Source organism: Rhincodon typus, chromosome 9 (genome assembly GCF_021869965.1).
Source record: "Rhincodon typus isolate 14 chromosome 9, sRhiTyp1.1, whole genome shotgun sequence".
Taxonomy (NCBI): domain Eukaryota; kingdom Metazoa; phylum Chordata; class Chondrichthyes; order Orectolobiformes; family Rhincodontidae; genus Rhincodon; species Rhincodon typus.
Window position 1 is genome coordinate 4,564,429 of NC_063340.1, and position 25,262 is coordinate 4,589,690.

General features: G+C 39.9%; 1 protein-coding gene across 2 annotated transcripts in view; it reads left to right on the forward strand.

Moving 5' to 3' along the window:
- kif16ba (kinesin family member 16Ba) overlaps positions 1-25,262 on the forward strand; it is a 116,864-nt gene that overhangs the window by 76,615 nt on the left and 14,987 nt on the right. Inside the window, exons 24-25 of one of the 2 annotated variants that reach the window (XR_007262863.1) lie at positions 3,838-3,927; positions 20,859-20,919. Coding sequence is in view for 1 of the 2 variants with exons in the window: in XM_020516096.2 (XP_020371685.1) it covers positions 3,838-3,927 (90 nt within the window). In the remaining variant the exon portion in view is untranslated. The remainder of the gene's footprint in view (positions 1-3,837; positions 3,928-20,858; positions 20,920-25,262) is intronic. The other variant, XM_020516096.2, reaches the window with a different exon arrangement.

Here is a 25,262-nt window from a genome sequence, read left to right on the forward strand (position 1 = left end):
ATTTCAGAACCCCCTTCCCCTCCCCCATTTCTGAAGAAGGGTCTAGGTCCAAAACGTCAGCCTTCCTGCTCCTATGATTCTGCTTGGCCTGCTGTGTTCATCCAGCCCTACACCTTGTTATCTCAGTTTGTGTACATGTTCCTTTCTGAGCAAAGAATGGGACTTTGTACTGACAACCAATTTAGGATTGTCAGTCAGGCTTGCAGTGTGGCACACTTTTATGTACTTGAAGCTACACATTAATACAAAGGATCATGTTCTTTGCAGATAGAACATGTACATACTTTGTACTTTTTTGAGCAATACTCAATTTTGAAACTAGTAGATCAGCTGATTTACTCACTGAGAAAACGTTGTGCAAGATGACTAATTATTCACTTCTGTGTAATACTAATCTGGAATAGTTGAGATGTCTAGACCTGGTGCTCAGAATTAAGAACAGAAGTAAGCTTTCTTCCAATTCTATTTCTTGAAACATAGATGTCACTGTTGAAGCTGCAGTTTTTTACCCATCTCTTGTCCTGAGAAGATGGTAATGGACTGACCCTTTTAAAAAGTTGTTAATGGATTTTCATCTCACTTCAGTAGATAAGTGTTGAAATTGCTTGATACTTCTGTATTTGGGTCTGTCCAAGATTGTGTATGCTTTTATTCCTCCGTATATTGGGAGATGATACATGTTCTTTTGCTTGAGCAGTCCCTTGCGATCGCAGATGACTTAGTTCCACTCCAGTGTTATAGGCCCTCAGGTGACTAAACAGTCCATTACTGAATTCACAAGCCCTGCTGCAGGTGGTGATTCCTGAAGCAGCTGAATGGGGTGCTCGGGTTTTCACCTGCTCCTTCTATTGTTTGATTTGCAGGTGAGCCAATCGGAGACACTAAAAATGGTTGATTCGTTTACAGATGCGCATTCTCCAAATTGGAAAGTTTCTTTTTGGGCTAGATTCCCGCGAGTTGATGAGGATATTGCATTTTTCAGTGAGGCTTTGAGGATGTCCTTGAAATGTTTTCTTTGCCTTCCAGGTACTGCTTGCCATTGGCAGATCTTGGAGTATAGAGCTTATTTTTGGAAATCTTTTGTCAGACATGTGAACATTGTGGCCCATCCAATGCACATGTTTGACCTCAACCAGTGTCTCAATTACTCTGATTTTGGAGCGCCTATGCTGCCAGTGGATTTGCAGGATTTTGTGGCAACTGTACGTTTTCCATGTGACACATACAGGAGGGTTGATAATGCTGCTGCCCTGTGGTCCATGAGCTTAGTGTTGAGTTTTAAGGTCTTTCTCATCAAATGTTTTCTTTTCTTCAAATGGCTAAAGGCAATGCTGTTACATTGAGGCGATGTAAGTTTTTGTTGCTTTTGCCTGCCCTGACTGAGAGGAGGCTCCCAAGATACGGGAATTGATCAATAGCGTCCATCAGTTTGTCATGGATCATGATAGTTAGGGTTGGGGGTAGGGGCATTTGATGCAGCAGGAGCAGGCTTGTAGATGACACTTATGAACCTAAAGTCCATCCCCTGAATGCACAGTTTGGAGCTTGGCCTCTAAGTGTGCGCACACACCAATGTTAGCTGCACATAGCAGCTCAACTGTGGAGGTTGGGCCGGTCTTGGTTCTGAGAAGGAGGTTATGCAGTTTGAGCAGTTTCTCACCCGACCCGCAGAGAAGCTCCACTCCAGAGGGAGGTTCCATCAACATGGGGTGAAGGGCTGCCGAAGAGATGTTATTGCTTGCTTGATCCTAGTTTGCGCACATATTGGGACGTTAGTGGATCCGTTGGTTAGGATCAAGGTTTGCATGCTCTCATGCAACAGGTGGGAGATCACTTTAAATGGACAATCAAATTTGAGGAAGATGCTCCATAATCCTTCCTGATTGATGTGGTCAACGGCCATGATAGAGGTTGCTGCTGCTCTCTCTACACATTTTCCTTGGATTTGCCTTGCTATGTGGATCATGTCCACTGTGCCTCTTTTTATAGACTATTCTCCTCAGTAGGCTCCTCCCAGTGGCTGGAAGGCTCCTCCTTGAGTCACAATGTGGATTCTATCCGTTGAGATACAATTTTGTAGCTTGTTCAGGCATCTGAGAGGGCAGTTAAGAGCCAACATTGTTAGAATGGGACTGGAGCTGCGTACAAGTGAGACCATGTAAGAGCAAGTTGCCTTACCTAGAAGGCATTAACAAACCATATCAGTTCATGTAGTAGTCCCTGGTCGCTTCTGATGGTCCTCCTTTTGGTATGCTACCGAATGTCAACTCCTTACTCCAGGTAAGCTCTGCCTATAGCTCTGCACGATTGAAGTTTCATTTTCTCTTCGTTATTACAACTTCCTTGAGATAAAGGTCAACATTCTCATAACCTTTGTAAGTGCTTAAAGAGCTTATTCAGTACCTTTTTTAGATGATTTGTATGCCTGAACATTCCAAATTTTTACTCCTCTTCAGTTCCTAGTTATTTTTTAAACAATTAAGAAAATAGACGGATTTCTTCACTTTTTTGTCATGACTGACCTTTTCAAATTGCTCTTCCTGGTTCTTTTAGTACTCCACAGTAAAAACTGTCAGCTAATGGTATGTCTGTCTTTAAGTCTTGTTATTTTCTGTGTTCACTTCTTTTCATTGCTGAAATTTTAAGAATCTAAATGAAAAGAGTGTGCTGGTTCAAATGATGTACCAGACTTGGTACATAGTAAATCAGGTAGTTGCATAATTCTACCTCTTGTGCAAATAAGTGCACTGCAATTTCATGTTTTGACCATTACAATTGGTGTATCCTTCTTGCAATGCTTACTTGGAATCAGTGAAATACACTTTAGTATTCTGCTGAGAAGTGGTTTATTATTTAAAAGATAAAACATAATTCCTGATTCTTTCATGGGTAAGTGCACAATATGAAATGAGTTGTATAAACCAAAAGGCTCCATTTTTGATGTTGAGGAGTGGCTTGACCTCACTTTGGCCAACCATTTTGAGGTCTATTTCAGTGCTCTGGACTGGAGAGGGTAAAAAATGTCAGCCACAGTATTAGCTCCTCATAATCAGTCTCCTCTGACATCTGGAAAAAAATAACATGTTGAACAGGAGATGTAGTTTTTCCAATAAAAGCAAAATATTGCAGCGATTGCACATCTGAAATGCAGTTCTAAAGAAAAGTCCTACTGTTTCTGTCTCCGTGAATGCTGCTATAACTGAATTTCTCCAGCATTCTTTTTGTCGATAGCTTTCCTACCTGCCACGAGAGCCTGAAACTGGTGTTGTGGATCCACCTCTCCATTCAAAATTAATAGGAAAGGAACTTTGTCCATTATGGAAAGTGCAAACTTTAACTAAAACTAACTAATCTGTAACTCAATCTTTATTTCTAAGCAAAGAGTTGAAAACCAACTCCAAAGCAGAAATGGAAATGGTCTTAATTGTAATTTTCTGCATTTGAATAGTTTTCTGGCACATCATGTTTTGCACATGCAGAGTAGCCACTTTATTGAAAAACTGGAGAGCTGCCAGCAATAATGGAACCAAATCCCAGAAAATCAATATTTTTAGTTGGATGGAGAAGAGTAAAATTGTGCTTGGACTTTGGCCAATTTCAAAAGTTAATTTATTTTGTCTTTTGCACTGTTATTCATACAATACATTCCACATGGGGAAAATGTTTAAATATGGGAAGGCGAAATAAATTTGAGGCTTTATAAAACAAGCTTTTCAGTGTTCAGATTGCAACTTATGTGAAAATGGAACTTTTTTTTTAATACTCCCAACTGTGCAATCAACTAAGTGAGGTTACATTTGCTATTCTGCAAGAATAAATAACATTGCATCCTCTTAGGTAACCATCCTGGAGGACACTTGGACAGTGTTTCGACGATACAGCCGTTTCAGAGAACTGCACAAAACAATGAAGTCAAAATACCCAGAGGTAAACTATTTTTATAAAATTTGGTAATAAGTCTAGTGCTGTGACTTGACAATGAGACATATGCTTCGCCCTTCTGTAATTGCAGTTAAACAGTAGTGAAGCCAAGGCTTCACTTGCTTTTGCAATTTTGATCAGTTTATGTGCCAGATTTCAGTCTTTTGGCTGAATACTAAGTCCACTTTTTCAGTTATTTTGTGAAGCCCTTCCGTTGCTGGAAAATGTGATGTTTGCAGATAGACTAGGGTTGGATGGGAAATTGATAGAACCTGGATAATGTGTGTATGCATTCTGTGTTTGCAGTAGAAGTTAGTTTTGCTACTGTTACTGTAAAACTACAAACTTTGCAAATCTGAAACAGAAAATATGGGAAACTGTCATCATGTCAGTCGGCATCTCCCATCATGGAAAAATGTGGGACAGATAAATCGCCTGTTTCTGAAGTTGAGCTGGGCTGTCACTTGAAGGGAATGTTTGGAGTATTGTTATCAAACTGCTGGATTCTGCACTATTTTCCCACATGTTTCCTTTCAAGTGTACTTCACTAACACCCCCCCCCCACCCCAGCCACTTCAGCTGTTCCCAGGTTCTCAGTAATCTTAAATATCATTAATATTGTGGTGTAAGGTATATGATATTTATATATCCTAAATTTATTTTGGAGTTTGCATTTTGAACTAATTGCATGTGGTTTTGATTTTTGTGTATGGGCAGGTTTCATTGTCAGAATTTCTGGAGAGTGGCTTTTTTGTTTAAAAACCAGTGTGGGAGACACATTTCCTGGAGTAGTGATAGGAATTTGCTTGTATTGCGAGAGTTTTGAGTGAACAGTGTAAGTATTAGCTTGCTTTCAGTTAGAAGGATCAGGGGTTTTTCTTTGTTTGGGAAGAAAGTCACACAGCTTGTGGAAAGGTTTTGGTTTCACCTGGCAGGTGTTAGTTAAGAAGATTGAGAAAATATGTTGCCTCAGTGTAAAGATTTTGTTTTTGAAAGTTCCAGACCAAAAATGATTTGTTAGAATACTGAAGGTTTTATTGGAAGCTGAGAAAGTCTAAGCTCAGTTGTGTGAACACTCCAGCAAGAGACTATTAAATTCTCAAGATCAGGAAATGAAAGCAACGTATGAAATAAGCCTAGAGATGTGATAGTGAAGAGAATGTTGTCTGGTATTGGAGTACTGTAATGGGAATCTGTTGGGATAGATGAACTAATGTGTCTCCAGCATCCTTCAAATTGTTATGTAAATAACTTGGTTTATTCTATTTGATCACTTCTTCTACACAGTAAATTTGTTTTATTGTTAAAACCAAATTTGGTTTGTGTGCTTGAGTTTCTATGAAAGAGCACCTCATTAGATCATTTTTCTATTTATCAATTCCAGATTTCAGACTGGGATTTGACTTGTCCAATAAGAACATCAGCTGGAATCATAACATCTATTGTTATGCCTCTTACTATATTGCATATCATTTTAGCCCTTTGACTATCAATCTTCTGTTTTCAACAATCTATCTACCTCTGCCTTAAAAATCTTCCAGGACAATGCTTCCACTGCCTTTTTGAGGAAGACAGTTCCGAGACCTGTACTTTTCTTCATATTTGGAAAAGCATGGGTTTTCAACAAACTGCTGGCATCATTTCTTACTCCTCATGGCTACTCATGTTTTAAAAGTTGCAATATTCAGTTTTATATGAATTAAACTGGACCTGCTTTTGCAGAAGTGTTGAAAATGGTTCTAATGTGTCTATTCTTTTGGATTTCTGTCATTGATTTTGCTTTGTATCAGAGAAGAATGTCTTCTAGGTCAAGTTAACAACTTTGGCTCCAGTATCGAATCGTAAATCTCACGATGCTCCAGAATTATTTGACTTAGTTATTATAATAGGTTAGAATGTAGTACTTTAAGGATTTGTTGTTACTGCTCAATTTAGTGTCATTTGCTGTCGCTTCGCATTAGCTTTTTCATTCAAAATGCAGCAAGGTAGACCTTGCTGCATTCATTCTGTGCTTGAAATGTACTATTACCATTGTCGTAAAATAGTAAATGCACACCACATGTACTCCAGTAAAGGTCGGTATCATGTAAGACTTAGCCCCTGACTTTTGGCAAAAATGTTTTTTTGTTTTTATTTATAGGTTGCCCTGACTAATAGCCTCAAAATCTAGTCTATGTGCTTACCACCTGTTTATAGCTGAAGTCAAACTCATCTTAGTGGAATCGTAGGATGACACACTATTGAAAGTGATTGTTCAACTCTTCATGTCTTTGCACATCAACGTATGATAGTGTATGCTGCATTCCTGTCAATCCCCCTCAAAGGTGGCAACATGGTATTAAGAAGGAACTGTAGATACAGTTCAAACTTGATCATTCAGATTGCAAAGCAAGCAAATAATTGTGTAACAGCAAGAGAATTTACGACATCAAAAAAAATGAACAAGGAGTCCTGGTTTTGAGCTATGTGGTTGACCATTTCAGTCTGAGATGAGAACGAATTTCTTCACTGCCACAAGCTTCTGAGGTGGAGAATTCCACAGATACGCCACTGAGTGAAGTCTCTGAAGAGGCCCTTCCGCCCATCGAGTTTGAGCTGACCTATCTACATTAATTCCACTGTACAGCATTTGGTCATAGCTTTGAATGTTATGTACTCATCCATATACCTTTTTTTTTAAAGAGGTTGTGAGGTTTCCCTCCTCTTCCTTCCTTCCAGTCAGCACATTTCAGATTCCCACCACTCCCTAAGTAAGGAAAAAAACTTTTCCTCGATCCCCTCTAAACATCCTGCCCTTCACCTTTAATTTATGCTCCCTTGTTATTGACCCTTCAACTAAAGGGAACAGCTGTGTTCTATCTGTCTGTGCCGGTCAGAGTCTTAATCGCATAAATGTGGTCCCCATAGCCTTCTCTGCTCTAAAGGAAAAATTACTGACCTTATTCAGCATGTATTAGAGAAAGAAAAAGATTTCTTGAAGATAAAGGTGTTAAGGGTATGGTGAGAGTGTGGGGGTATGGCTGTGTGATGGAGGATCAGCCATAATCCTGTTGAATGACAGAGTGAGCTTAGTGGGCCGAATGGCTTGCTCCTGTTTTCATTTTCTGTATTTTTATGTTAGTTATGATTTGCTGGAGTAAAAATGTAAACCAATGATATTGCAATGATTCCTGGGGACCTAACAAGCCTTGTTTCAACCATTGGATATCTTTCCAAACAAACCCTTCAAGGATAGCATGAGGAAAATGCAGAAAATCTGGATGGTGAGAGGAGAGGTGGTGGCGGAATATGGGCTTCTGTGTGTCTGTGATAGAGGTCCAAGTTTGTTGCTAAATCATTCCAGAAATCTGGGATCTCCAATGCATATGATGGAACAGACAATGATCCACTGCATTTGTGGAATGATGTAGCTGATGAAGGTAATCTTGATGCAATTCAAGAAGCAACTTGTGACACTTGAATCAATTCTGCAAATGAAGATTGAGGTGGGCGTTGCAATTGTTTTGGCCAATTTCAATGTGTTAGCTGTGAAAGCAGCTTTAAATTTGGAGGATAATGGGGGGAGGGGGAGGGGATCACGCTGATGGTAGCTAGTGACTAGGAGGATTGCCTTATGAACAAAGACAAAGGCTAGGACTCTACTCACTGGAGTTTAGAAGAATGAGAGGTGATCTCATTGAAACCTGTAGGATTTGAAGGGTTTTGACAGGGTAAATGCTGAGAGCATGTTGCCCCCTCATGGGAGAATCTAGGAGCAGGGGCACTGTCCCCTCAGAATTAAAAGGTGCCAATTTAAGACTGAGAGAAGGAGGAGTTTCTTTGCAACTTCTTTCCACAGAATTGTGGGAGCTAGGTCCTTTTGTAATTTTTAGGCTGAAGTAGGTTCTTGGTCAGGTAGAGGCATCCAGGGTTATGCGGAGAAGGCAAGAAAGTGGAATGTTGGATCAGCCGTGATCCTGATGAATGGCAGAGCAGGCTCAAGGGGCTGAGTGGGCAACTCCTATTCCTGTTCCTTATGGCCTTATGGGAAGAGTGACGGTGAACCCAAGGGACTGCTCCAAAAGGAACCAGTGAGGTGTCTCAGTTCTGTACTGTTCTTGTCTCTTTGTCCCTCCCCCCACAAGCCCCTGTGAAACTATGTTAATGTAAATTCATAAAGACTATTATGGACAATTAAGAGCAAATCTGTAAACCCAAATACCACCCCCATTTCTCAACACTGCATTAAGCCCAACTTACTTAAAACTGGGTATCTTGAAGTGAGGTTTGCTTTTCAAACCTTGTATGCAGCCAGAAAACCTCATTGTAAGTTGATGAACCTGCATGTGTATGAGTTTTATGCAAATACCAAGTTCAACTTAATGAATTAATTCTTTATCATGTTGACTATGAAGTTCATGGCCGGATGGGGTAACTTGCAGTGACTGAGCAAGGTCACCCCCAAGGAAATTCATTTCTATTTCTTAACTTTTCTGAATTTGCAATAGTAACTGTTTTCATTCAGATTGTTTGGATATTAATTCAATTAGCTTGCTTTCATGTAACAAGATAAGTTAATAAAGTGTACTTATATAATGCAATAAGGAAAGTGGAGAGAGGAACAAAGGCATATTCAGATTAATACCGTGTTTACCCGATTTTTAAAATATATTCACATGTGGAATGTGGGCATCGCTGGCTGGCCAGTATTTATTGCCTGTCTCTAATTGCCCTTGAGAAGGTGGTGGTGAGCAGCTTTTTTGATCCTTCTTAGTATCAAATTAAATGAATTCCTGTTCAGAAAATTTCAGTATTAACCATTACTAGCTTTATTATTTTTTTTCTGAAGTATCAGGCTATGCTGTATTTCTCTATCCAGCGCCTTAAAAGGCTGATTTCTGCTGTCAACAATGTTACTGTTTTGACTGTCACTAAATGCAGCTGATCACCTTAGCACCTTGTCCCTATGGTAACCTTTACCACTCCAAATGCAACTTGGCTGTAAAGTATTTTACCAAAGTTCATGACTGATATTATTTCTTGGAAATGGAAGCCACTGTTAGGATTAGGTGATTCCAGGTCAGGGACAGAAATGTCAATTCTAAATTACAGCTCCTGCTGTTCTCTCCCAACAATGTATTCAAGCTGCAAAAAGAAAGAACGCATCTCAGTTACACCATGTTGACGTTTTACTTTTGGCATTGTAATAGCTTTGTAGCATTCAGAATGATACAATTGAAGAAAAATGCATTCCAAGAAGAAAGAAAGCAGCCAGCTGTGTCATAATGCAGTGGTTCTAGTGATTTTCATTGATGGTCGTGACCTGTTCCACATGAATTGAGGATTACCTTACAGCCTGAAAATAGTAGAAATAAATGGGCTATTCTCGCATTGGCAGACTGAGACTTGCAGGGTCCCACAAGGATCTGGACTGGGCCCCAGCTGTTTATATATCAATGATTTGGATGTGGGGATCAAGTTTAATAGTTCAAAATTTGTAGATGATTCAAATCTAAGCAAGATTGTGTTGTGAGGAAGATGTAAAAATGTATTCAGGAGGATTTTGACAGGCTTAGTGAGTGGGCAAGAAAATGGTAGGTAGAATATAATGTGGAAAAATGAGAGTATCCACTTTGGTAGGAGAAATAGAAGGGCAGAGTATTTCTTAAATGTTGAGTTGGAAAATGTAAATGTGCAAAGGAATTTGGATGACCTTGTCAATAAGTTACTGCAGGCTAACACACAGGTGTGTGCAAGCCAGTAGGAAGATGAATGTAATGTTAACCTTACAGAAAATTTGAGTATGGCAGTAGAGAAGTCTTGCCTCTATTTTATGGAAGTTTGGTTAGAGTACACCTGGAGCACTGTACAGTTTTGGTCTCCTTATCTCAACAAAGCTATTGTTGCTGTTGAGGGAATGCAGTGAAGGTTAACCAGACTTAGGACAGTCCTGCTATCCCAGAACAATGGGGAAAGAGATTGGGCAATTTGGGCCTGTTTTCTCCAGAGTTTCGAAGAATGAGAGGCAGTCTCATTTGAACACTACAAAATACATAAACAGGATAGATTCAAGTAAGGTGTTTCCCCTGGTTGGGGAGCCTAGAACCAGGGAGCGCAATTTATAAATAAAGGGACTCTATTCAGGAAAGGAGAAATTTGTTTGCGGCAGTGGGGGTGGGGGGAAATGAGAGTCTGTGGAATTCTCTACCCCTGATGACTGTGGAAGCTTGGGCTTTAAATATACTCAAAGTAGAGGTTGATTAAATTTTGGATGATCAATGGCATAAAGGGTTATAGGGATAGCCTAGATAAAAGGCATTAAAGTGCTAGTTCATATTAAATGGCTGAGCAGGCTCAATGGCCTAATCCTGTTGTTATGTTCCTATTCAGTCCTATAGCAAAAGCTCAGTTCAAAATATGAATGTAACAAAAAGTTAGTTTGTTTTGGGTGATTCATTATGCATCAGAAGTATGCTGCTTTATGTAAAAGTAAGGAACAAAATGAAATCTTTCCTTTGTGCAATATTTGTACAATATTAGACAATACTTTATAACCTCATCCATTAAATGCCAGTTGATATATATTTTAGTAGAATTTCTAATATCTGTTCTGGTGAAGGGTCACTGTACCCGAAACGTTAACTGTTTCTCTCTCCACAGATGCTGCCAGCCCCGCTGAGTTTCTCCAGCACCTTTTCTGTTTTTGTTTATCTTCAGCATCCACAGTGCTTGTTTTTATTTTCTAATATCCTACCCTGATTCAATAGTGATGTATCATTTTTTCAGTAGACGTTTCAATAGCTGAATGACTTTAGTCCTAAATTGATTTCCCACGTGTTTCATCATCTACTTGCAAAGTTTGCAGGTGGCCTTACAACTACAATCTCTACAGCTCCATATTGTTAGTTATTTGCAACCATTGCCTCTGCCTTTTGTATTTAAATTAATCCTTTTATTGTGTTAACATTCCTCAGATGAGAAGTGTGATCCATATGGGCTTTGTGTGGGATTCGGGCGGTCAGCACTAATTAACCTACTGCATTGTGTTCATTAATTAATTGAATGAATTGGCATTATTTTATAATGTTGAGGGTATGCCCTTTGATCTTTTAAAAAAAATCCAATTTTGCAAGACAAATGAAGTGTTTGCAATGAATGGTTAGGTGATCCAATGTAGTGCACTCTGCATTTTGCAGGTTCAGCTTGTTTGAATTATTATATTCCGTACACAGATTTGGTGTACAATTGGCAGCTACTCGAATGCACAAATTCTGTTCAGCTCAAAATGAGGGGGATGAGTGAACATGGTAAGTGGTGATAAAGGGGGCAAGCATTTCTTTTTCAGGTTTTGTTAACAGGCAGAAAAGAAAGCAGAAAAATGTCTGAGCAAATGCAAATCCAGTCTTGGGGGGTAATAATCTGTGGGCAAGTGATAATGGACCACCGATCCCAACCCGCATTTGGTGCTAACTGACATGGATGTACTGCTTAACAAAGTGAGGACAGGGTGGACACTGTGCTTTTCAATAAGGAGAGATAAGATGCCTATATAAAAGCAAAAGGTTGCAGATACGTGAATTCTGAAAAATAAGCCAAATGCTGGAAGTACTCATGTTTTGAGACCAGTAAACCCCTGCTGTCAGAACACCGCATCTGTGGCTCTGTGTTTTATTTTATACTAGAAATACTCAGGTCTGACACCATAGCGTGTGGTGAGAGAAGTAGAGTTAACATTTCAGGTTAGTGATGACTGTTTATCAGGATGATGCAATAGTAGCCCTGAACGGGAAATTGGATAAATGCTCAAAGAAGAAAAAATTGCAGCGGTATGCAGAAGAGTGGAGAAGTGGGGCCCTTATTTCAAAGATTCCTCTTTGAAAAAAACTGGTGCAAACACAGTAGGCTGAAAGAATGCTGTCTGTGCTGTATGATTCTGAAACTGCAAGGCATGTTGATCAGATCTGATACATGTACCTCCGAACTGCCTGAGAGACATCAAGGAACTGTAAGCATAATAGTCAAGTGAAGTGCTATCCCTGTGCTACAGTTTGCCTGCAGGTGTGCTTGTTCCAGATGGCATCCAGCTGATTTTCAGGACATTGAGGCTTTGTCCTTGACAGTTACATATGTGGCAGCCTGTGCATATGGCATTTGAGTCTACTAATCTCCAGCATTATTTTTAAACCTTGCATCTCCTAGCCATGGAATGACAGCAATAGAAGTACTTTAAAACTCCTGCTAGTGTTTGTTTTCAGATTCCTCTCTCTGATATTTTTATAAAATAAATAAAATTATAAATAAAAATCCAATAACTGATTTTAATTATATTTTATAATTTTAATAATTCAAGTACTCCAGCATTGGATCAAATGTCATGTTAGCTTGGTTGTTCTCTTAGGTTTCAGGCAAAAAATGACTTTTTAAGACTTGCATGTAAACCTCCATTTCTGCAGGCACTTCACAATGTTATAAATGTTATTAATTGTTTCTGTGAAGACTTATTAACTCAATATTTTAAGTTTCTATGATGTCACATGCAGAACATAAGTAGAATACGTATGAGGTTTCTTCCAGTTAACAAGGCCTCAGTCTTTCTATGATAGTGTTCTTAGAATAGGAGGGTTTGGTGCCTTTGACATTTTTATTATTATTTGTTTTTACTTGAAGTAAGTTTTATTTCGTTTCTCATTGCAGTTCCTGGTAATTGGCATTTTGCTGTGTGGTACTTGTAGGCAGAGGCCAAAGTGTGATTGATGCAAAAAATGAAAATTTTGCCAGTCAGGTGCAGTTGTGCACTATTCTGAGGTTCTGAGCACGTTTCAGATATATGATGGGGGCTTTGAACTGAATTTGGATGTACTTTCTGGTTGATCCTGACACTGAAGCCTACTTTTTTGCTCAAAGTTGGGAACACAGAGTCAAGTCACAATTGAAGACTCTGCAAAGCTGACCTGGAAGAAAGTGCCCTGGAACAAGTGGGGAGACGGGTTAATGAAACATCTATCTTGGCACTCTGTGACTTTATCCAACCCTCACCTCTTACTTCCTCTTAACGTCACATGCTCCATCATGCCAATCCATGTCAGCTCAGGTTCCCCACACGTCCCCATGGCAGCTCAAATATTCAATGCCAACCTAAGTCCCTCTACCCATCTTTGGGACCTTTTTATAGCCCCTGTGCTAACTTTTGCCTACCCATGCCCCCATACACTCTTCTTTGCCCGTACATCCACTGTTCCAGTATCCACCAAGGGGCAGACCTCAAGATTCTTGTGAAGATGAAATAAGTTCAAATGTCTGTTGACAAATTCCTAACTTAGTAAAAGAAAACCCAATGATTAACAATGCATGCACTGCATTTAACTTCCTCTGAATTTCAATGTTTCTAAAATAAATTATAGTTCAGCTTTAGGGAGGGATCTTGGGGTCCACGTCCATAGATCCCTCAAAGTTGCTACCCAAGTCGATAGGGTTGTTAAGAAGGTGTATGGTGTGTTGGCTTTCATTGGCAGGGGAATTGAGTTTAAGAGCCGCAAGGTTATGCGGTAACTCTATAAAACCCTGGTTAAACCACACTTGGAATATTGTGTTCAGTTCTGGTCGCCTCATTACAGGAAGGATGTGGAAGCTTCAGAGAGGGTGCAGAGAAGATTTACCAGGATGCTGCCTGGACTGGAGGGCAGGTCTTATGAGGAAAGGTTGAGGGAGCTAGGATAATAGGTCGGCACAACATCGTGGGCCGAAGGGCCTGTACTGTGCTGTACTGTTCTATGTTCTTTAGAGTTTATAACCTCTTGGAGTTGTCAATCAAAATGTGAGCTGACACATACCAAACTGTGGTGAAAGGTTGTGAAGTCCATCAATCAACTGTAGTCCTGTAATAACTCGCCAGTCTGTGTCAGTAGTCAGTGAAATAGCAAGCATTATTTTCCTTTTAAACCTTGCAGGCAAGTTTTTCACTATTTAGAGGGCAGAACGTTTAAATACCTTGATGTGTCCTGTTGACTGTTCCAATGAATTTTTGCATTCATGTCTACTTCCAACAATTCCAGAGGACATCTGACCTTTCTTAATGGTGTCCTGTGACCATATCTGAAAGGGTATCCTATCTGTCCAAAGAACTACGGCAGCTTTAAACCTCCCACCAGGTCTGAAGTGCACAAGTAATGTTTTTGACGTTCCATGGCTAAAAATCGGATCAGCCTGAAGTGGCTGCACTTTATCATGTACCTTTGCCTCTGTGAGCCATATATGTGCACAGTAGACCCCCCCCCCCCACCTTTGCAAAAATGATGTTTTTCATGTTTAGCGAAGGACATCTGGATTTTTTTGTTACAGCCAAGGGGCTCCCTGTCTTTACAAGACTGGCTTCTTGTCTTTACAAATATTTAGGCCTGTGAGTCTGACAGAATAAATTCCTTTCCCTAGCGCTGATGAGCAACGAAACAAAAAAGGAACTTCATGCACGGAGATGCAAGTTGCTCCATTGTAACTAAATACAAGTGTGGAAACAGCTCATGTGTTTTAACACATGACCAAAAATAACTCAATGGAAATTATTCTATATACGTGGAACAAATTCCCCTGACAACAAAATGGTAAATTTAACAGCAATTGCAATGTGAAAATGTCTAGCAATATTCAATGAATCATGAATGACCACAAGCTGCTGGATAATTTGCTTTGTTCTGTATAAGTAGCAATTTGTGCCTAAACTATCCTGTCATCTTTGTGAAGTTGCTGCATTTGAAGAGAAGACTTTTGTATATATGCACAGTCTTTTCAGGGTCTCAGGGGATCACTCTGTTTTACAACCAATGGAGTGTGTTGATTCAGTAATTATCCATTAAACAGGATGGAAAGATACAATGAGAAAAGAAACCACAGATGAAGTTGGAGGGAAGCTGTCAAAGGGAAAATCCCAAGAAAATCAGCAATAGGATGACTTGTATAGATGAGAGTACCTATATTCTTTGATTTTAATTTGTGATGGCACAGGAGTTTGACTGGAATATAAAAGGAGAGCAGAGTGGTGTTGCTTCATGCAGCATAAGCTTTATAAACCAATGTCTGATGTGACCAGGATGATTTAACGACATTTTAATTGTTTAATCTGGAGACATAACCGATCTATGTTTTTTGGCAGTGTTTCACTAAATATTTGTCGGTGAAGTGTGGAAATGATTTGTATTCTGGTTTGAGTTTAGGGCAATTTGCCTTGTAGTTGATGTTTATGGTTGATGTATACTTTTAGATGGTGTGAAGTTAAATACAGTGGATGTCCAGAGAGACTTGGGAGGGGGAGGTGGTTGTTCAGGTGCAAAGATCTTTAAAATATCACAAATAGGTGGAGGAAATAATCAAGAAAAGTAATAGAATGCTGGCCTTTAGATCTAGAGGAGTGGAGTGCAAGATGCAGAAATTATATTGCAGTTATACAAAACCCTTGTTGGACCCCACTTAGGAAGGTTGTATTGGCCTTAGAGGATATTGGAGTTGCCTTTGGATGTAGAGAATTATTTTTTGAGATAGCAGTTTCCACAGTCTGAATCATAGACTTCATGTTCATGGAAACCAGATAAGACAATGAAGTACCTCATAGAAATCATAGTGGGAAAGGGAAAACTTGGTGTTTAGTAAAGTGTAGAAGGGAAAGTCTGATCTCGCCACAATCAAAGGCTTTTTAAGTAATTGCAATGACATAATATACATGTAGGTATGCTGCAATTATAAGTGCAACTAACAAGCTAACGTTGAGAAATTTAGCAAATGGCTGTAGGTAGAGAGAAGCTCCATCCCCCCTCGAGCAGGGGGGGATTGAAGGATGAATGGTATAAACACCAAGAACCAAATGGCGTATAGTCAAGGGTATAAGTAGATAACCTCACGAAAGGACACCAGAAAACCGATAGCATTGTAAGGGGGCAGTTCAAAACCATAACTTAGTCATTTTGACCTCAGGAAAGTAAACAATCGCAGCTTCACAAGGTACCAAACAGCCCCTATTCAGTATGATGCAGCTGGCAAATATGAGGAGGGGCATAATAGGCAAGGTGGAGGTAGCAAGTGCTGATGTTGCGTATTATCATTGTAACACAATGTATAAATATCCTGGACTTCATTGGGGTAGGGGGAAATGTCTCAGAGTCTGTCTCCAGTGACCTCTTCCAGGCTGTACGGTAAGAAGCTCTGAATAAAGATCAATTTATGCTGCTGACCACAGGACTTGGACTCCACTTCTTAAAATTCCCTTTCCAATAGAAGGAGTACAACATAGGTTTACAAGAATAATACCTGAACTTCAATGGTTAAGTTATACAGAGCGATTATACAAATTAGGCCTATTTTCTCTAGAATTTAGAAAGTTAAGGGATGATCTGATTGAAGGCTGTAAAATAATAACTGGGAATTGTGGAACTAAGAGAGATGTAATCTGAGAATTGGGGCCAGACCGCTCAGGAGAGATGTTGGGAAGCACTCCTACACTAGATGTTTGGAACTCTCTTCCACAAACAGCCGTGTATGCTGGATCAGTTGGTAATTTTAAAACTGAATTTTTTGTGAAGCAGTCTGAGGTATTAAAGGATATGAGCCAAAGGCAGAAGTATGGAGTTAGGCCACAGACCAGTCATGAGGGGCTGATGGGCCTACACCTGTTCCTATCTTATGTTTAGATGTCCATTCCCATTATTTGCATAAGGTGAAGGTCTGTTATCATTTTATATGGCAATTCATGTTCATATTCATGTTCAAAAACTTTCAGTTTAAAACTAAATAAATTTAATTTATTAAATGAGGAGTTGTTTTCACTGGTGTTCAGTGAACATGAAATTAGCATGTAAAATTGGATTAGGGTTGGTGTACTGACACGCATAGAAAGCAGGCTGGCAGCCAGGAAACAGTAGGAATAAATGGGTCATTTTCTGACTGGCAGCCCATGACTTATGGGGTACTGCAGAGATCAATGCTCAGTCCCCAGTTATTCATGAAGTATATTAATGATTTCAGTGTGGGAACTAAATGCAATTTCTTGCAGGTGACACAAAGCTGGGTTGGAGGGTGAACTGTGAGGAGGATACATAGATGCTTCACTACAATTTGGACAAATTGAGTGAGTGGGCAGATGAAGTATAATGAAGAAAACTTAGGTTATCCACTTTGGTATCAAAAACAAGAAGCGGATTATTATCTGAATGGTGATAGAGTGGGAAATGGAAAGTACACTGAGACCTGGGCATCTTTTTACACTAGTCCCTGACAGTAAGCATGCAAGTACAGAAGAAGGTGAAGAAGGCAAATGGTATGTTGGTCTTCAGAGGGTTTGAGTGCTGGAACAGGGTTGTCTTGCTGCAAGTGCACAAAGCCTTGGCAAGACCATGCCTGGAATTTTGTGTGAAGTTTTAGTCTCCTCATTTGAAGAAGGATGTTCTGACTATGTAGGGAGTGCAATAAAAGTTTACCAGACTGATTCCTGGATGGCATAACTGACATGAGCAGAGACTGTTTTGGTCAGGACTATATTCACTGGACAAAAAAAAACTTCACGAAATCCAAAATCTGAAATTGCTGGAAAAAACTCAGTAGGTCTGGCAGCATCTGTGGAGAGAAAGCAGAGTTAACGTTTCTGGTCCAGTGACCATTCTTCAAAACAACATATTGTTGGCTAGGCCAGCATTTATTGCCCGTTTCTAACAGTCACCCTTGTTGCTGTGGATCTGAAATCACATGTAGGACAGACCAGGTCAGGGTGGCAGATTTCTTTCTCTGAAGGACATTAGTGAGCCAGATTTTTTTTTTTTTTTTTTTGAAATAACAATGGTTGACAGTAGTTATATGGTTGTTATTGGATTAGCTTTTCTTTAAGTTTCAGACTTCTTTTATTGAGTTCAAATTTCAATATCTGTCCTGGTGGGATTTGAACCAATTCCTTCAAGATTAACCTAGAGTTCTGGGTTACTAGTCCAGTATCATTAAAATCCTAATTTTGTATTGGACAAATGGTATCCTAAAGATCTGTTCTCAGCCACTGACCGTCCCAAAACAACTGTTATCGTGCCAATTCTGTGACGGTGCAGTTAATTATGGGATAAATCATATCTCTGAGAAATGCAGTCTTCACTTATTCTGGGAAAATATGCCATTTCCACAAACTTCTGTTTAATGTTTCTTGGGACCTTGTAATGCCCCTGAGGCATAAAACATAGGACAATGTTTTAGAGTCAATAAAACGTGAGGGGACAGTCTCCCAAGATGATTCCTTAGATATTTGTGGGAAAATATCTGTAGTCATAGTTTGACTCTGTTTCACAACCATGATTTTGAAAATGCAGAGTGGCCACTGATAATGGTGTGCCACTTAATGAGATGGAGGTGATGTGAGACTTGTAGACTATTTTACAGCAAAGTTGATTTACTCAGTTACACAGGGCCTGTTTAAATGCACATTAAAGCAAATAGGCTGAGAGTCTCTTTTTAAAAAGTCTATAAACATTGTGATTACAAGCAGGAAGATTTCTTCAGGAAAATGTAATGAGTGCAAGATAGTAACATACAAATCTTGAGCATGCAAAATCAGTCCCAGTCACTTCGAGCAGTGTGTGAATGTGCAGTACCTAGATAATCATCCATATTCTGGCCAGGAAATATTATTTGTGCCGCGAAGTGAAGAACTTTTTATCTGAGGTCATTTACTGATCACCAACTTTTACCTTTTTAATGGAATTCCATTTTAAAAGGAGTTTTTGATCCATCAAGTCTTGTGATCATTTGCATTATTCACAATCTTGCTCAATATATCTCCCCAGGAGCTTAAAATGAGTAGCAAACTGACATGACATGTAATATTTTAAGGATACATTTTTATTCTTTTATATATATTGTTTGCTCCAGCTCAGATCGCATTCTGACCTGAAGCTTAGTGACAATTTATCAGGAGAGCCTGAAGGTATTTATTTTCAAATGGCAGTTCAAGATGTTAGGTCAGATATTGGAATCATCAAGAATTTCTAGCTTCACTGTCATTTCTTCTTTGAAAGAAAGGCCCTTTGGCAAAAACAGAATTGAAGAATAGGCTATAAAGTTTGTGCATTCTTTATTTACAAAAAGATGGAAAATGCCACTTTTATCCATCTGAGAAATGTTCTTGCATTACACCACAGAAAAAGGCCGTTCAGCTCCTCAATATATTAACTTAATCTCCTATGAACGGTGAAGGTGTTCACTTCCCAAATCAAGTAAAGTTAAGTTGTGGAAAGCAATTGGCTGAAGTGGTACTGAAGATGGAGAGCAAAAGAAAGAGGTACAGTGGGTGCAGCTTAGAGACTGGTAGCGTGAAAAAGAATGATTCAGCAGGGTTTTTCTTTTAATTCATTGGGTGTGGGTGTCTCAAGCTGGGCCAGCATTTATTGCCCATCCCCAATGCCCTTTAGAGGGTGGTGGTGAGATGTCTTTTAGGCTATAATAAAAGCAAAATATTGTGGGTTCTGGAGATCTGAAAGAGAAACAAAATGCTAGAGAAATGGGCAGCATGGTAGCTCAGTGGTTAGCACTGTTGCCTTACAGTGCCAGGGACCGAGTTTGATTCCACCCTCTGTCTACTGTCTGTTTGTGTGGAGTTTGCACGCTTTCCCTGTGTCTGTGTGGGTTTCCTGGTGCACTGGTTTCCTCCCACAGTCCAAAGATGTGCATGTTGATTGGATTGGCCATGCTAAATTGCCCAAAGTGTCCAGGGATGTGTAAGTTGGGTAGATTAGCTGTGGGAAATGCAGGATGACAAGGATAGGGTACAGGGTGAGTCTGGGTGTGATGCTGTTTGCAGAGTTGGTGTGGACTTGTTGGGCTGAATGGCCTGTTTCGAGGAGTGGGGGCGGCATTGGTAGGTGGAGAACTTTAGGTCTGGCAGTATCTGTGGAAAGAAGTGTTCATTTAGAATTTGATATGAATTCTTCAGGGGTTGGAGAATTGCATTTTTTTGTGCTGTAGTTTGGGAAAGGAAGAGCGTGTTTGAACTGCTATATTCCATGTAGTGGTGGTACACCTATAATGCAGTTAGGGATGGAGTTTCGGGATTTTGACCCAGTGGCAGTTAAGGAATAGTAATGTCGTTCAAGTCAGGGTGTTGTGTGGCTTAGTTGGGAACTTGCAGATGTTCCCATGCATTTGCTGCCCTTGGCCACCTAGGTTTAGCCTTGGTGAGTTATTGCAGTGCATCTTGGCGATAGTACGAACTGTCAATGTGCATTACTCATGGAGGCAGTGAATATTGATGCCAGACAAGCAGGCTACTTTGCCTTGGATGGTGATGCGCTTCTTTGGTGTTAGTGCACTCATCCAGGTAAGTGGAGAGTATTCCATCACACTCCTGACTTGTACTTTATAGGAGTCAGACGGTCAGTTATTTGCTGCAAAATCCCAGGCCTCTGGCGTATTTTTGCAGTTTTGATATTTGAATGGCTAGTCCAGTTCAGTTTATGGTCAGTGGTAACTTCAGGATGTTGACAGTACAGTATTTAGCAATGGTAATGGCTTGTCAGTTGTTAGTGTTGGATAAAGGGATGTTTATAGGACATTGGTCAGGGAAGAGAGTTAAAACTATGTAAAGAGAAAGGAATTTAATTGGAGAGAATTCAGATTGCTGATGGACAAGAAACCAGGTTAGTGCTTCAGAAAGTGGCTAGATTCTTGGAGCTAGTGGGCGATATTGGATAACAAGGGGAAGAGACCAGCAAAGAGTGAAAACAGATTAGACAGGAAACGTCCTGGTGGTTTTTCTTTTTGGGGGAGGGGACTGTTGAGAGTTGGTCACATGTTCCTATGATTCTGGAGTCACAGTAGTCTGGACTGGGTAAGGATGGCAGAATTCCTTCCCTGAAGGGCATTAGTGAATCATTTGGGTTTCACAATGTTATGATTCACATTGCACCATCTGCAATCCATTAATCTGTGCTTCTGGATCACAGGTTCACTGAGATTACCACTACATCTACGTCACCATCTCCCATCTCTCAAGCGATTCAGAAGGTAAATGGAAAGTTGTTTTTGCAAGGGAAATTAAATCTAAAAGGAGGAGAGCTTTACTGCACCTTTATCGGGCCTTGGTGAGATTACATCTGGAGTATTATATACAGTTCCAGGTTTTTTTTTGTAAAGGACATAATTGCATTAGAAGCATTTCAGACAAAGTTCACTTGCCCCATTCTTGGGATAAAGGACTTATCTTGTGAAGAAAGGCTGAATAGTTTAGGCCTATACCCACTGAAGTTTTAGAAGAATGAAAGGTAATCTCCTTGAAACATGTAAGAACCTGAGAAGGAAACAGTGGATATGGGGAATGCCCCTATTGTGGGGGAAACCATAACTAGGACACATTTAAGAATAGGCGATCCCCTTTAAAGACTGAAATGAAACTTTTTTTTTTCTCTATAGAGAGTTGCTAATCTATAGTTTTCTTTTCTAAAAAGTAGGGAAGCTGTATTTTTGAATTTATTCTAGGCTGTTCGATATATTTGTGGTAGATGAGGAAATCGAAGGTTAGGAGAGCCAGAGAGGATACTGGCGGTGAGACTGCAACCAGATCATCCACTATTTTATTGATTGGCAGGGCAAGTTCAAAAGGATGAATGGCTGACTCCTGTTGCAAAGTCTTATGCTCAATAAGATCATGGCTGATGGGATTGTGACCTTAATTCCAGTTTACTGCCTGTTTCCCATAATGCTGTTAATTCTAAAGATTTAATGACCCTTTGAGAGAAGAAATTCCACCCGGTCTCAGTCTTAAATGAGGACCCCTTCATTCTTAAAATGTGCCCCCTGGTTGTAGACTGTCCCCATGAAGGGAAACATCCACTCAGCATCTAAGGTACCATCAGAATCTTTTATATTTTAATAATATCTCCTGTCATTTTTCTGAAAATATTTTATATAATTTATTGATGAATTAACCAATTTATAAATAAACAATTATATTCGGTGAATTTATTAAACCACAAGGGGTCTCCAATTTATAAACCTCTGACTCAGGAACACTCATACTTGCAAATGTGATCTCATACAGGTCGTAATTTTAAAGACCTGACGTCCAAATGTTTCCTGTACTTGTACATGGCTCCTTTACATTGCTCTGCATTATGTTCTGACTTGCATACAAATTGACTTGCAAATGGACTCTAGAACAGAACCCATTTCCAACCTGGGGACTTCGTGTGCTTAAACCAGTAAGAAAATCCTTTTGCTGTGGTTCCATTACTGTTTACATGACTTGGCTGGTGGCTTTAAAAATTTGGACATCAGCATCTACTCTAGGTGCATCTTTTTGTTCCTTTTCTTGCCTCCTCTCCATTGCCCTGGGTCCTGGGAATCTCATTTTTCTGTCACTCGTTCTCTAAGGTTTTCCACTTATGGACATTCATTTTGTTCTGTTCTGCCTATGCCTTGCATGCATCTTTGATGAAAGATCACAGACCTGAAACATTATCTCTGTTTGTCTCTCCATGGATGCTGCCAGACCTCCTGATTTCTTTCCAGTGCTTTCTTTTGTTTCAGATTTACAGCATCTGCAATATTCTGCTTTTTGATTGATCTGCACTTCACCTGCGTAGCCTTGTATGCCTTGCCATTGCAAATGTACATCTCATAACATTTAAGAAATATTTAGGGTTTCTGCCTCTACCACCCTTTTACAGGCAGTGAGTTCCAGATAACAAGACATTTTTCTTCATCCCCCTTTAAACCACCTCCACTTGTTTTACATCTATGCCCTCTACATAGAGGAAAGGTTTCTTCCTGTCTATGCTTCCCTCCCCCCTCAATTTTATATATCTCAATCATGAACACCCCCCCACCCCGCCCCATCCATTGGTCTCCTCTGCTCCAAGGAACATAACCTCAGTCGATCCAATCTGTCTTCATAACTGAAACTCTCCAGCCCTGGTAACATCCTGGTAAATCTCCCCTGCACCATCTCCAGTGCAATCACGTCACTCCTATAATGTGCATTCCAGAACTGTACCAATACTCGAGATGTGGCCTAACCAACTTTTTTTCAGTTCCTTCATAACCTCTTAAACTCTAGGCCTTGGCTAATAAAGGCAAGTATCTCATATGATGACTTGACCACTTTATCTGTCCTGCCACCTAAGGGACCGATGGACATGTTTACCAAGGTCGCTCTGATCCTTGGTATTTCCCAGGGCCCTACCGTTCATCATGTATTCCCTTGTCTTGGTTGTCCTGCTCAAGTGCATCGCTTCCTTTCATATCATCTGTGAGCATACAGAACAATCTCCCTGTATTCAAGTCTAAATTTAAATCGTTCATCCAAATGTTCAGAGCTCATATTCTCGACGACAATTGAAACAAAGCACAAGAAAACAACTTTGTTTTGACATTTCTAGTAGAGTCTATTGGAAATCTTAACCATTTTTCCCCCAAACAGTATAGCTGTATTTAACCACCATGAGGTTTACATTTTATACCCAAAAGATCTGATTGCTAATGCGAGATTTCAGACACACTGTCCAGGATACCGTGTCTTTGTGCAATTAATTATCTGTCATAAAATTTTAATATATTTGCAGGAGAATTCTAAGTACTAATCACACAGCTTGAGCTATTTTTAAACAAAAAAAGCTTGGTGTCCCTGAACTAGATCAGACCCAGAATTTATTGTGCCATGTACATCTATGAATAATTGAGAGTAGTAATTGTTTCTGAAATAGAGCTGTGCTGTATGAAATGCAAAAGTGCCTTAGTGATTTGGCACAGCTTGTTGAATCATTAATTTGGCAAAATGCAGTCCCTTCGTTGACGATGACACCTTGTGTTGTGGAGGTGAATGCAAGAAGCTAAAGAATGTAGCCAGAACCCTGCACCATCAAAGGTCAATAATGGCCCACATGCAGTCTCCCTAGGCAACCGAAAAGTAATTGTGCTCATGTTCAGTGAGAATAGTGAGTCAGATCAGTTCAACTGCTCTAGCAATTAGCTTTGTGGTATGCCACCTCCCAACAAAACATGCTCATGTACGTGACGTTATTTTACAATTCAAAAGTATGTCTAATTCCATCAAATGCTACTTTTCTGTCCTATTTTCTATTTCACGTGGGAACAGTTTTTTTTCTGTCACTTGCTGTACCATTGACAATACAAGTTTTCCTGGCTTGAGTTTACAGCTGTGCAGAATGGCTGCAGCTGTTGTGTACAGGAGGATTTTTTCAGAAAAAGATTCAGTATGTTTGATTTTTTTATTAATTAATTTTTTTGTTTTCGTTTTGATTTATTTAAAATCAGGGCCACTTTATTTTTCTTGATTATTTCTTCCTCCTTGCTGGTACACCTCCAGGGTTTGTTGGTGGTGTTTTGCCAAGTGGCTGCTACTCTTATGTGAGCATTAATATTGAGCTGTCCAACCATGCAACTGTTTCAGTTCATCCTGATTTTCTCTCTGTCTTGCTGTCTCTCTCTCTCTCTCCCCACGTCCGCCTCTCTCTGTTTCACATACACCACCCCCCACTTCCCTCTTGCATATACTATTATGGATACCAATTGGGAATCAAAGCATTGGCTGACTCTGGTTGCAAGCACTAAGGAGCCTCTCTTCTATTTCCTTCGGAAATGTCCAAATGTGACATTTCCTCTGACACTTGCCCGACATTGAACCTGGCATTTTCCTCCTTTAGATAAGGTTCCTCCACCAACAGAGTGAGTTTAAATCTGCTTCACCTTGAGCAGAGAATGACTAATACTGCACGTAATTTTTGCTCACAGAGAATTTATCACACTTGACATTGCCTGTTTTAACAAAGTAAACATCTCGCAGAACAGAATTACGAATTGGAGATACAGGTTCTGCAGCAGTGTTGTTTGACCAAGCTACCTGAAGTTTGTGAGTATTAACAAGGAATGGTATTAATCAATATAAGTCTTGTGACTTGTGATACACAACTGATGCCATTCTTGTGTTAGGGAACTAGGTCCTCCAATTATTGGCCAGAACCTTCCACACCAATTCTGCACAGGCTGCCCTAACCCTAAATGCAACAAACATGCTCAGTGTGCATTTGGAGTCTTCCATGCAAACTGTGGAAAGTACTTTTTTTTTTTCTGACAACAGTGAAGCTTAGCAGATAACCAACATCTTCACTGCACTTAGAGGCAACTCACAGTTAAGGCAATAAGGAGGAAGTAGTTAAGTAGTAGGAGATGCATCCCATTTGCTGAGTTGAAGCAACAGAGCAGAGCTGGTACAAAAACAGCAAGACGGAACTCTGGTCTGTCAGCATCTGTGGCCAGAGTTAATATTGTGACATCTCTTCCCTACGTACGTCACCACTCCTTTTGCCTTTTGTTCTGTGATTCCAAGTCAC